Source organism: Chelonia mydas, chromosome 20 (genome assembly GCF_015237465.2).
Source record: "Chelonia mydas isolate rCheMyd1 chromosome 20, rCheMyd1.pri.v2, whole genome shotgun sequence".
NCBI classification, from domain to species: domain Eukaryota; kingdom Metazoa; phylum Chordata; order Testudines; family Cheloniidae; genus Chelonia; species Chelonia mydas.
In genome coordinates this window covers 4,315,763-4,328,647 of record NC_051260.2, presented here as the reverse complement: position 1 = coordinate 4,328,647, position 12,885 = coordinate 4,315,763, and the positions used below count along the sequence as shown (strand labels likewise).

The 12,885-nt window shown below is 46.8% G+C and overlaps 1 protein-coding gene across 3 annotated transcripts in view; it reads left to right on the top strand.

The window, feature by feature from the left end:
• CSRNP2 (cysteine and serine rich nuclear protein 2) overlaps positions 1–12,885 on the top strand; it is a 28,233-nt gene that overhangs the window by 5,293 nt on the left and 10,055 nt on the right. For all 3 annotated transcript variants that reach the window (XM_037884068.2, XM_043532736.1, XM_037884071.2), the window contains exon 2: positions 11,933–12,187. In XM_037884068.2, coding sequence (XP_037739996.1) covers positions 12,037–12,187 — 151 coding nt within the window. In that variant the 5' untranslated portion in view covers positions 11,933–12,036. The remainder of the gene's footprint in view (positions 1–11,932; positions 12,188–12,885) is intronic.

Below are 12,885 nucleotides of genomic sequence, written 5' to 3'. Positions count from 1 at the left end.
ACATGCAGGTCGAGAACTGCAAAGCTCCCCCAATATCTCCTGCGGCACCCCCTATTGTCATTGCGGGCCATCTTCCCCTATTTGCCCACAATTGGGGCAAGCTCACATGGACAGCTGGGTACTGGAGATCATCCATCATGGATACTCCATAGAATTCTTATAATTTCCCCCTCATCATTCTCCACCCAGGGCTTCCCCTGGGAACCCATCCCTTCAGCGCATCCTCCCACAAGAAACAGACGCTCTGCTTCTCACTGTACTTCCTCATCCCGAAGAAGGGTGAAGGGTAGCACCCCATTATAGATCTTTGGGCACTCAACGCCTTTATCAGAAATCCAAATTCCATATGGTGATGCTGACATTGATTATCCCAATGTCTGGGGCCTGGTTTGCGGTTATCAATGTGAAAGATGCCTACTTCCATGTCGGCATTCACCTGACCCACCGGAAATTTCTCTGCCTCTGCGTGGGCCACCGCCGTTACCACTTCTGAGTCCTCTTCCTCAGCATAGAGACGGCTCCCTGAGTCATCAACAAAGTCTTTGCCATAGTAGCAGCACAAATGCGCTGCCTTGGCTATTTGGTGTATCCCTACCTAAACGACTAGCTCCTTTGTCGCGCTATCCTGACAAGAACTCACCTCTGCCATCCTTGCCCTTTGTGCTCTCCTCACATCTCTGGGTATTTGCATTAACGAGGAGAAGGCAGCTGATCGACTCCATCGCAGCACGAGCCTTCACTCTGGAGGACCTCTTTGCAACGCTGACAGCTATGATTGCGGGCCTCTGCCACAGCCCGCGCACCATGGTCCACCATTCTCTCCCTCCTTGGACATGTGGCAGCCTATACCTCCGTGACACCACACACACTTCTACGTAATGCGTTGCCTCCAACTGTGGCTCCTCTACAGACCCCAGAAGGACCATTTGGAAGCTGGGGTTGTTGTCCCCCACACGGTTCTGGCCTCCCTTACCTGGTGGGCTTATGGCTCCTCCCTAAGTTCTTCCCAAAGATGGTGTCAGAATTCCACCTCAATCAGTGCATCCACCTCCCTGTCTTCTGTCCCAAACTACACAACTCCCTGCACTCCCTCAACGTCAGCTGTGCATTGGCATTCTACCTCCATAGAACCCGTGCCTTTCGTGCATCAATGAATCTGTTTGTAGCCATCGCTGACCGGTCCAAGGGCCAGGCTCTCTCTTCCCAGCAAAATCTCCAAATAGGTCTCTAGGTGCATCCGTGAATGCCACATGCTATTCAACATACTGCGACCTGATAGAGTTACAGCACGCTCCATGCGAGCACAAGCAGACACTTCGCCCTGCTTAGCGGACATCTCGTGGCAAGGCATCTGTTGTGCAGCAACATGGCACTCCATACACACATTCACATCCCACAATGCCACCGCCCCAGGGGCAGCTGTGGATGCTGCAGTGGGCCACGCCATAGTACAGACTGCACTTCCTCTTGCATCCTCACACCCACCTCCACAATGATCACTGCTCACTACTCTCCCGCATTTGGAATGCATATAGGGACCCTCAGTCGAAGAAGAGGAGGTTACTTACCTGTAACTGGAGGTTCTGCGAGATGTGTGGTCCTATTTGTATTCCAATACTTGCCCTCCATCCCCTGTACTGCGGACTGGACTACTCAGCAGTAAGAGAGTCACTGGAGAGGCGCCGACCCACAAGGCTAATCTACTCTCTGCTGCGAGCACGAAGGGATGCACAATGTGTGTGCAGGTTAACGGGCATTGCTAAGAAAACCTTCTGGCGCATGGTGTGAATGTGCACCCGCGTTTGGAATACTAGGGACCACACATCTTGAAGAACCTCCACTTACAGGTAAGTAACCTCTTTTTTTCGGATGCCCGTAGACTCTGAAAGGCAATGCAAGATTTGGGTACACTTGGATCTTGTTTCAAAGGTTTTCTTCTTAGACGTGGGCTAGAAACTGCCTTTTTTTAGCTTTAAAGCTAAAGATCCTGACTACCTCATGCAGCTGACATAAATGCAGCAGGTGGACTGGGTGTTTGACACTCGTGGCCTAGAGCAAAGATCTATTCTAGGAGTCATGCGAGAACAGATTTGACTTTTGCCTTTTATCCTTTACAAGCTGCTTATTTAAAGACAAAAAATTAAAAAGACCCAAAGTTGCCATGTTGGTGTGATCAGTGTCTTGTATTCCCACAGCTGCTTTATGTGTAAACATGACCAGGCCAGCCACTGCATTCTGCAGGGTGAAAATCTGCCCTAAGCAAAAAGGTTTTCAAAAATTACGCTGCTGTGTTTTTTGGTTTTGTTTTTTTTGTTTGTTTGTTTTTTAAGAAAGAAAGAGATGCTGTTACAGTATAAGCTTTCCAGGCAGTTGGGCATGGGGCAACCCCCAGAATCTGAAGCTTAAACAGTCCCTCAGCTGAAACTCTATGGACTGAGGGAAGGGAAGAAATAGTAAACTTTTTTTCTGAATTAGGAATTGGCACTATAGTGAGTAGCCAGATACCGATGAGGAGCAGACTTGAGGGATCTGGCTAAGGCTATTCCTACAGCCAGTGTGTGGGGGAGAGGACCAAATAAAAGATAGGAAATCTATCTGATGAGGAAATAATGAGCAGAGGTACCCAAAAGGCTTGGGGTTGTAAAGCGTTTCCCTTGAGTCACCCCAGGGGCTTGAAGGTTTGGAGCCTTCATTTCCACTACATGTGGTATGAATGAGATTACTCCATGGAAGTCTTGACTCAGGCAAAACGAGGTTCAGTGTCTGCCTTATAATGAAGGTTTAGAGAGTCTTACAGCTTGCCTACATCGGGAAATTCACCAGAATAGCTATTGCAGAATAAGCTATGGCTCCCCATGTGGACACACGTTTTTATTCCAGAACAGAAAACTTTATTCTGAAGTAATCACTGTGCTTCCAAAGATGAAGCATTGTCCTGAAATAGTCGTTTTTATTCTGGTATATTGTTCCCACAAGGGGCACTATTCCAGAGTAGCTTCTTCTGCAGGAGCTATTCTGGTCAATTTCCCCATGGAGACAGACCCTTAAGCAAGTAGGAAACCAGTCTGTAATTGTATCTCAAGTAGATTAGAAGCTCTCAACCCTTTGTTATGGATGTGCCTTTGTTATGGTCCTGGGTGTCAGCTATACCCAGGTCCCTACAGAACTACTCCATTTTGGTTACAGGAAGAATAGTTTCTCATGTGAACGTGGGAGATGAAGGAAGCAGGGAGGACTATGGACATGAAGCTGCTTTTCCTCATTAAAGGAGAAAGCGCTCCCAAGTTCATTCTGGAATCTGGTATTCATTCTGGTATTTGGTCCCAGCCAATGGCCTTAAGGAACAATAGTGATGCCTTTTTATGTGGCTAGTGTTGCATCTAAAAGAATTTACTCACCCGCTTTCCTGGGGATTTTTCTGGCATGTTGACCTGAGATCAGTGAGAATGGATGGATTGGGACTTGCTGTCATATATTCCTCCCCAGACATTGCTTGGTGGGAACCGCGTTCGGTATTTTCTGTACTGCTTTTGCCAATAGGAAGTCCTTGTGAATGAACTAAGCATTCTTTGACAGCTTTCCGCCTCCAATGGTGATCCGTTGGTGGAAGGATTTCTAATTGTGACTGAAAGCTGGAGTCTGGTAATGGGTGCTAAATTTATAATGGATTATGAACAAGTAACTAGCGTCTCCAGCTACAATGTGTTACTGATAGGGCCTCATGGATCTTCTGCTTATTAATCAGCCCAGTACTAACTAGCTTTGAACTGGTAGCCATTAGCTTTCTTGAAGACCTGGGACAAAAGAGATGCCGTGAGAAGTTCTGTGCAGCCTTTGGGCATGTTAGCCTCAAACTTCTTCCTGGTATGGACCACATGTTAATGCAGAGGCTACCTTGGAGACATCCCTGTCCTTGCATTCCTTATCATGTGGACCTCCATCTCCCCTTCTGTTCATGCTAACTACCCTGAGGCAACCACAGCAATTGCTGACATCGAAGACTTAATGTTTTCAGCTTCTTTGTATGCCATTTATTAAATGGAAACAAGAAGAGTTGATATGGTGTGACCAGCCATGGAACACAGTATGGAAACGTTTGTCCTTGGCTGGCTTTTCGTAGTGGAGTTCCCTTGCCAGTTGCCACCTTCAGTGATAGAATTCTTCTCTCATGTTGAATTCACCACCCAAAGAGCAGGCCACGCTCAAAAATCTTGGTGTGCTGGCACTAAGCTTTCCTCCTACTATCTCTCTGCGCATACCTGCCTATCCTCCTCTCCACCTCAAAGTTTATGGACCCCATGCCTTTTAATCTATCTATCTGTGCTCACCATCTTGTCCTGAGTATCAACCTTTAACTACATCAAGGGCATTGTCTTTGGTCCCCCAAAGTCCCTGCTCTGCAGCATTCTGCATCTGCCTTCTCTTCAGTGCGAAACGGGACCATTCTCGCCCCCTCCTCCGATCTTGCCTTCCACTGGCACTCTTTATTTTCTCCCTCTGAAAACTCTGCATGGATTTGCTCCAGCTGACCTTGTAGCCTTGGTCTTCCTGTGCTTTCCCGACTGCTTTGCGCCTTCACGCAAGCTCACCACTTTTGGCATAAGGGCCTTCACCATTGCAGCTTTAACTGTATCCAACTCTTAAAGCCGTTTGTCTTGAAAGTTGTTACCTAAGACGACATTTTATATTTTAAAAGCAGTCACTTTTGGGGTATGAATTGTCCCTTCTTGCTTCTGCTGGAAGTAGCACTTGTCCTGGTCTGATAACATACCAAAATCCTAATCCCACTGAATAGCCCTAGTGAATGTGGAACTAGAGTGTCTCCTAATAGAAAGATGCTATGGGAAAGTTTCTTAAATGTTTCCCTGGTGCCAGGTTTTGGCATACGGTACCTGCCAGCGCTGCCCGTGTGCCCATTCCCTGTAGAGAGATTAGCAGGTGCGTGTCTCTTGGGCTCAAAGGCTCCAGAGGTCTCTGTGCGACCTGCCGCGGTGTGTCTCAAATGTTTTTTACAAGTGCATTTTCTGTAAATTCACGTAGTTTGATACAGTGAATGAATGAAACTGGCCTTTTCCTCTATCCTGCAGAAAGGATGTGCGTGCTGGGCAGGGACAGCTGCCCTCCCCTGCGTACCGGGGAAAGGAATTGAGCTGATGAAGAACAAGCTTATCTGGGTAGATTGGCTAGTGTTCCAGGATTAGCTGGAATTCTCTCAATGCTCTCTCATCCTCTCTGGCACCCTCCTCAAATTCATCTTTGCTCCCCCTCCAAAGAAATTTACACCACCCCCCCCCCCCACACACACACACACACAAAGAATCTACTTTGGTTCTGCTGGCCCCTTTGTAAGGAGTCTTTCACTGTTCAGCGCCTGCTGCTCTCTTCTGCCTTTCCCATCAACACTTTGTTCCCAGCACCACGGGACTATTCAGAAAATACTTGAAATTCCTTCCTGTAATGAGAAGCAGGTGATCTAACCCACCATTGAACCGTGGATCTCCTTTTTAGGGGACAGCCTTAGAGCCCCCTTCTGTTTCTGCCAGGGTCTGGTGCTGCAGAAGGGTCCAGGGCATGTCACATGTGGTTTGCTATATTATTCCTTTTTTTATTATTATTATTATTAAAGGCCCTGTAAGGCGAGTCTTGGAGAATGAGTTGTAGGTTAATCCTTTCCACTGTGCATGGGCTTCTGAGTAAACCAGCAGGACTGCAAACAATGGCGTACCAGGGAGTAGCAGACAGGATGCTGCTGTTGACCTCTTAACCCCTCGGTGGAGAAACTCATTAGGATGAGAACCCAAGTGACTGACTTCTGTCAGGCTGTATGCCGGAGGAGGCAAGCTCCACCTACACTAATGTGTTGCTGAGGGAGGCTAATTCAGAGGTGCACTGGAATCCGGAGATTCAGTGGAGTTTATTGTTAGTTAAATTCTTGGCCGTTTGCTTTCCTTTCTCCCCTAAGGAGAAATCAGGTCACTTAATACTCAGCCGAGGTAACATGCTAGCACCAGACGTGAACAGGGCCATGTGGTGCAAAAAAAAGACTGTCTCTTTTAGCACTTGTTACCAGAAGCTTCTTTTCTTTCTTTTCCTCCCTGCCACCCATGAAATATTTTTCAGTGTCTCTCGCCTTCTGTGGGTGATGAGTGGAAAAGGAGGAGAGATGCCATTGGGCTCTGAGTACAGTTTCTGTCAGTTGATTGTGAGGAAGGGAGCTTGATCTGCTTCCGCTGTTGTCTTGTCCCACGATGATGATATCGGGGCACGAAGTTTGAGAATGAAGTTGGCAGTTCTTACGGCCCATTTGTAAGATCTCGATCCAAGGTGTCAAATCTGAAGAGCTTCAACATCCCCAGTATGGTTCTGGATGCCCATTACATACACATGCATGATGTCCTAGGGGGCAGACGCCTATCTGTTGACAGCTCTGCTAGAAACTGTAAAAGGGGATGGGTCAATTTCCCTGTAGGCAGTAGCATCGTGCTTCTGAACCCTCTTCTGCAACTTCGGGTGGGAATATGATTGCCAGAGCCCCATTAGCCAGAGATTTCTTCTGGAAACACCTCAGTATCACAATGAGGTGGGAGATGGATTTTACTGTTGAAAGGAGCTTGTTTCTTGGGGGTGGTGGTGTCCCCCTTCTTCAAACTCCACCTTATGGTTTTGACTTGACTACCTCTGCCCTTTGCCAATGTGTCTCTTTGCTCCAGCTGTCTCTGTCCTCCACGCATCAGTGTCATTGCCTCTTACTATCTTCTCCTTGCCCTGTTCCTCTCATTCCCCTTCCTTTCAATGTCCCCTCTTCATTCACTTTCCTTTCCATTTAGCCCCCCCATCCCCCCCAAAAAAAACTGTGGCACTAACATGCTGTTTGGTGCCATCCCATTGTTCAGTCTGCTGTGTTGTTCTACCCCTTCCCCCACCTCATTTCTGTCTTGTCTATTTAGACTGTGAGATCCTTGGCAGGGACTGTCTACTACTCTGTGCATTGCCTAGCACGGTGGGGCCCCTGTTCTTAGTTGGTTCTTAAGCACTACTGTAATAAAGAAGACAAAAAATAATTTACCAAATTTGATCACACCCAAGATCCATCTAGCTTGGTGTTCTGTCTGCCAGCAGTGGCCTGTGCTGTAATTTTCAGAGGCAGGCATAAATACCGCCAGATGTGGGATAATTTGCTCCCCCTCACACACTCCACATGACCTCTAATAGAGATTGGTTCAAGCCCTGAAGCATGATACTTAATATCCCTTCCAACATTTTTGTTGTCATTAAGTAAGATAACACTGGACATTCTCGTTATCCATATAAATTGTATCTCAATAGGCAAGATGGCAGGAGTAAGATTTTTGGGAGGGACCTGACTGAGATGGAGGTGGCTTGAAGGAGACGGAAGAAATTTCCTGTGTTGGTGAGAAGATGGGGGGGGGGGGGTCGTTAGCATTGCGAAGGGAGGTGGGAATGTGAAAGAAGATCAGGTCAGATGTAGGCAGGAGCTTTGAGATGCAGAGCTTTGGAGGCAAAGGCAGACCATGTGAAGGGGATGCGCAGTGCAAAGGGGAGTGGGTGGAGCATCTCCAAGGGGAGAGGTGATATTCTGGTCAAACAGGTGAGCAGGATGCCTTTGGCAGCAGCAGCAATTTGGAGGGATTCATTAGTCCCTTGGAAGCATCTGGACCTCAGTCCAGTTAAATCAGTGCAAACCTTTGTGTAGACACTGAGTTTTGGTTGAAGAAGGGCTTATTTCAGTTTAGCTTAAACCAGTTCCTAATCAGTTTCAGCTAAAATGAAACAAGCCTGGCTTAAATCAAAATAAGAGCATCCCAGCAGCCTTCGGCACTGGGTTAACTAAATCAGTTTAACATCCCACCTCTTCAACTGGTGTAACTCTGCTTATAGGCAAACCTGAGGATGCTACTGCTCAGCCTCCTGGGAGTAATTTGATATTTGCAAAGTGCTCGTTGACTTCGTAGCTTCTCCTTTTCTGCTGTGTCAGCTGTATGAGAATCGCAGGTTTTTACTCCGCTTGTTTTTGGGGCGGGGGAGCAGTCTCATTTCCTCTTGATTTTTGAAGAGGTTGGAGGCCCCCAGAACCCTGGAGCAAATCCATGCACTTTTAACCGTTCAGTGCAGGGAAGAGTCCGAAGTTGGAGGCTAAGGGGTGGGGCTGCTCCCCGTTTTGTTTGAAAGAATCGAGCGTGGAATCATTTGATTCCCCCAGGAAGCTCCGTCCTGCAGTCAGAAGCCTCTTGCCTCTCCTGCAGTCGGCTGACATGTTTTTCAAACCCATTTGTTCGACTTGTTGTCATGGGAACAGTTGCTAGCTTGTTGAAGGGAATAGACAAGTGCAGAGAAGACTGAGGGGAGGGGAAGGCTGGGTGGGTGGGTGTTGGGCTCAGGATCCCAACCCCGCTCTGGAGAAATTAGTTTAAAAACTATCCTGAACATGTGCAATGGTCTGGGCAAGGTGTAAAGGGTAAGATCGCTCACCTTGGCTTGTTCTGATACAGTTGTGTTATGGTTTGAATGGCACTTCCTGTAAACTTCAACCTGACTCTCTGAGGAGGAGATCTCAGCATTTGGCTGGCCTTATCACATTCTCCTGCCCGCCAGACCACTTCCCCATCACACCGCACCTCTGAAGACAAAGGTCTGTATGTCTGGGTCTCTCTCTCTTGACCCTGGCAAAGATGCCTTGTTAAAAAGCATAAAGACTCTCTCTCCTATCTAGCTCTGAGGAGACTGTCAGCTGCCCCAGGTTTCCCCGGGGTATTCTGTATTCATCTGCCTCCGAAGAAGGACACAGATCAAAGTCATTGTGGTCCAAATCATCCGTATCTTGGTGACCCATGCCTCTAAACATCAAGCACAAGAGAAAGGGTGCCTGTTTCACACTGCTCTGCTGTTTCTTGACTTGGCAAGTGAGCACTGCTTTTTAATGAATGTCTCTCTCCTTGAAGTGGGGATGAGGAGAGAACTACCCACTTTGAGTCAGTCTCTTCTCCCCACTGAGTTTCTGAAGTGCCCGGTTTGTTAACGAGGCTGGGTGTGTGGCCTTTCCAGGCTTCGCATAGCCTGGGGTCTGTGCCCTCCTGTTAGGGCATGCTGGTGGGAAGATGAGGGGGGAAACATGCATGAACCTTTTTTTTGGAGCAGAAGAAATACAGCCTCCTGTAGGCTCAACATCTTTCAACTCCTAGGATTTGGATAGAGCAGCTGATCTGACTGGAATTAGTTTAGGCCACACTCTATTATAGGTAGGGCTAGTTAGTGGTTTGTTCCTAGAACAGTCCCCAGCTCTGCTTTTAGTGTGGAAATCAGCTAGGAAGACCGCGCTGAAGCTGAGAACATTGCTGCTGATAGCAGCTGGTTCTACTTTTTCTCTGTGTTCAACTCTAGTCCTAGTGTTAATAGCAAATACAGCATAAACCTGTGACCTGTTACACTGGTCTTCTCATGAGAGCACTGGATCCTAAAACGAGAACTTGATATAATCATGGCTGCTTTTGTGTATAGGAGCCCCCGGCTTCCTGTGATGCCACTTCTAAACTAAGGCCTTGTCTACATGAGAGAATTGAATGTGTTTTACCTTAAAGGGGGTGATTTTAAACCAGTGTAGTTAAACTGGCACAAATGGCTGTGCGGACTCTTGTATTTTTATTTCAGCCAGGCTTATTTTCATTTAGCTTATGTCAATTAGGAATTGGCTTAAACTAAACCAATAGAAGTCACTCACTCTTAAACTGAAATAAGAGTGTCTGTCTATGCAGGGATTTATACCAGTTTAAATAGGTTTGATAACTGATCTAAACTTATATATAGGTGTGACTTTCTTACATGTACATCATGAGAAGAGTCACTCAAATTGCAGTAAGTTATTACATAGCTCATGATGTGTGCTGGGAATTGTGTTCTTGGGTATAGTAGAATCACGGTTTATCTATTTTTTTTTTTTTTTTTTGAACACCAAGCTTGTATACAACCAGTTATATGAACCATTTTTCCCAATGGGGGAAAAAATCACATAATGAAAGAGATGTCAGTGAAGAACAAGTTGACATCCCTTCACATCCCAGTGCCTTCAATGCATTGGAAATTGCTGTGCAGTGGTTTGAAGGACAAGAAGAAAACAATGCAGTGCACCAGATGGCAACTTATGCACTAAACCTACTGTAATTTTGAGATGTCCAATTCCATGAACTCCTCAATCCCCAATTATTTAGTAAAATAGGGGCTCTGTTGTATTTGTGGAAGCTACGGGCTCTTATCTGTGGGCTTGATATTCAGCTAAACATGTGCCATATGAACATAACAACCGCCATACTGGTTCAGACCAAAGGTCCATCTAGCCCAGTATCCTGTTTTTCGACAGTGACCAATGCCAAGTGCCCCAGAGGGAATGAACAGAACAGATAATCATCAAGTGATCCATCCCCAGTTGCCCATTCCCAACTTCTGGCAAACAGAGGCTAAGGACACCATTCCTGTTCATCCTAGCTAATAGCCATTGATGGACCTATCCTCCATGAACTTATCTAATTCTAAGCCTTTGCCATATGCCTTTCTTCCTACTGTGGAACTCATGTAACGCTCCATTTTTGTGTTAGCTTCACGCTTACAGTCTTCCCCTAGGCCTTGTTTTAAGAGTGAGATTCTCCCATAGTTACAGAGCAGAATAGACAGAGATGGTTAGATAAGAATAGGAAGAATACCTGGGCAGGGTTTGCTGATCCTGTTACCTCTTCTATGGAATACTTTGAAGTCTTTATAGCTTCTGTTCCTCCATATGTGGTAAACATTGTTCACAGTCTAACATATTAGTCGCTATTATGTAAAAGCTAGGTGACAGGTCCCTTCTCTCTGTGACAGTCAGTGCAGAAACTGAGTAATCCTAAAGTTAAGAACATAAGAATGGCCATATTGGATCGGACCAATGGTCCATCTAGCCCAGTATCCTGTCTTCCGACAGTGGCCAATGCCAGGTGCTTCAGAGGGAATGAACAGAACTGGTAATCATCAAGTGATCCAGTGATGGGTGGGTTAGTGCTACAATATGTCGAAGTCTCTTCTGAACCCTTCTTGATATGATTCCTCTGTGCTAATTTGGCCACCAGTTACATTCCATCACCGCAGTGGCTTAGGTCCAGCTGATTCTAAGTATGGAACCTGTTTGATTTAGGCTTCCGGTCCAGCTTCCTTTGGTGGTTTGTGGGCATGCCTTTTTCCTCATCATATCTTCATATGCTACACATAAAGCAGGAACAGACTTTTCTCCCAGTCAGCTGAGTGTATGGGACCACGTGTCTGACATGTAACATGTTGAGGAACAGAAAACCCAGCTGGCATCTAAAAGTGTAAATAACTTAAACTCCATGCAGGACTTCTGTCTTGGCAAGTCTGTAGCAAAGGAGGCATTCAACCCTCCCACGGTTCTGTTATGACAACTCTGTATGAGCTTTAGTGTAGTCCTCCCTCTCAGGCCAAGAACAAGTGGTGTGTCGATGGTCCAAATGATCCCTGTGGGCAGCAGAGTTTGCTGGAGTCCTGGCACAGAGAGTTCTCTTAAGCCAACACACAAGGCAATAGAAAAGGCTAATCATTTAATGCATAAACATCGCTGTAGCACTAAGGGTTTGCCACTGCTGCTTCTCAAACAGTGTGCTGTTACTGGGGCTTGTAACAGCAAGTTTTGGGGGTCTCGATGCCCCAACTTGGAAGAGCAACTGCTAGGAACTCAGCCCAGTACCCCCTTTCCAAGAAGGCGTTTGGCAGTCACGGCAGCCGTGCATGCTGTGGAGATATGGGGCCTGCTGTACAACAGCCTGTAGGTGCATCGGTGTAAGCTCAGGGCCGTAGTAATACAGACAGAAGCTTGGCTTGGTGCTGGTGGATTGCTGACTTTCTCTCCCCTATGCTCCCTGTTTATCCTCAGGTACCCGCTGAGCCTCTGCGATAGCCCTGGGGCTGGTGTTGGAGTTCTTGCAGCTGACCTCTCCTTTTTTATGCTCTTTGGCTCTCCATGCGAGCCAGAGACAAATGGATGCAATCGCCAGCGGCAGCCTCAAGAGGAAGTTCGAAGATGTGGATGTGGGCTCGCCCATCTCCAACTCGGACGATGAGATCTCCAACAGCGACAGCGCCGACAGCTGCGATAGCCTCAACCCGCCAAGCACCATGGGCTTCATACGTGAGTGGCTGAGCTGGTGGACTGGGGGGTGTTTCTGCAGAGCTGCTCTGTGGCGTTTTGTTTGTCTGACCTCACGGGTGGACCCAGCATATGGCTCGTTTCATGTCACACAGTTTGGTCTCACTAGCATGAGACAAGTGCAAATCACACCCAGGGGAATGCTGGTGTCCATGCTTTGTGGGCTGAAAACATAGTCAAATGGGTTCTGTCTGGACAGATCTGGTCTCTGCCCTTTCATCTTCTCACACTTGGCTCAGATAGATGACCTTGCCTGAAATTGGACTGCATGGATGCTAACAAATGGTGTGGGGGGGAAGCATGGATTGCATGACAAACTGTCTCCAACCAAGAGCACAGTTGAGATGCTTTTTTTAATTTCCCTGTGCAGCTAACTCTCTTCCCTGAGACTCTCTAGGGATGCTTTAACATTCAGCATGGAAGCTGAGAGAGCTTACCAACCTGACCCTAAAAGATGATCCCTGCTTACTGCTCCAGAGGAAAGTGGTAATGCTAGGAGTATTGTCAATTACCCACTGGTGGTCGGGAAGGATCGGAGGAAGTAGAAATTCATAATTCCCCATCAACCCCAAATTTACCATCCCTTTAAAGAAATCACTATCAATTTAGCTTATTTTAACACTAACTTTAAAAAAAATAGTTTGGATTAGAAATTCGCTTGCCCTGAATTATTATTAAAA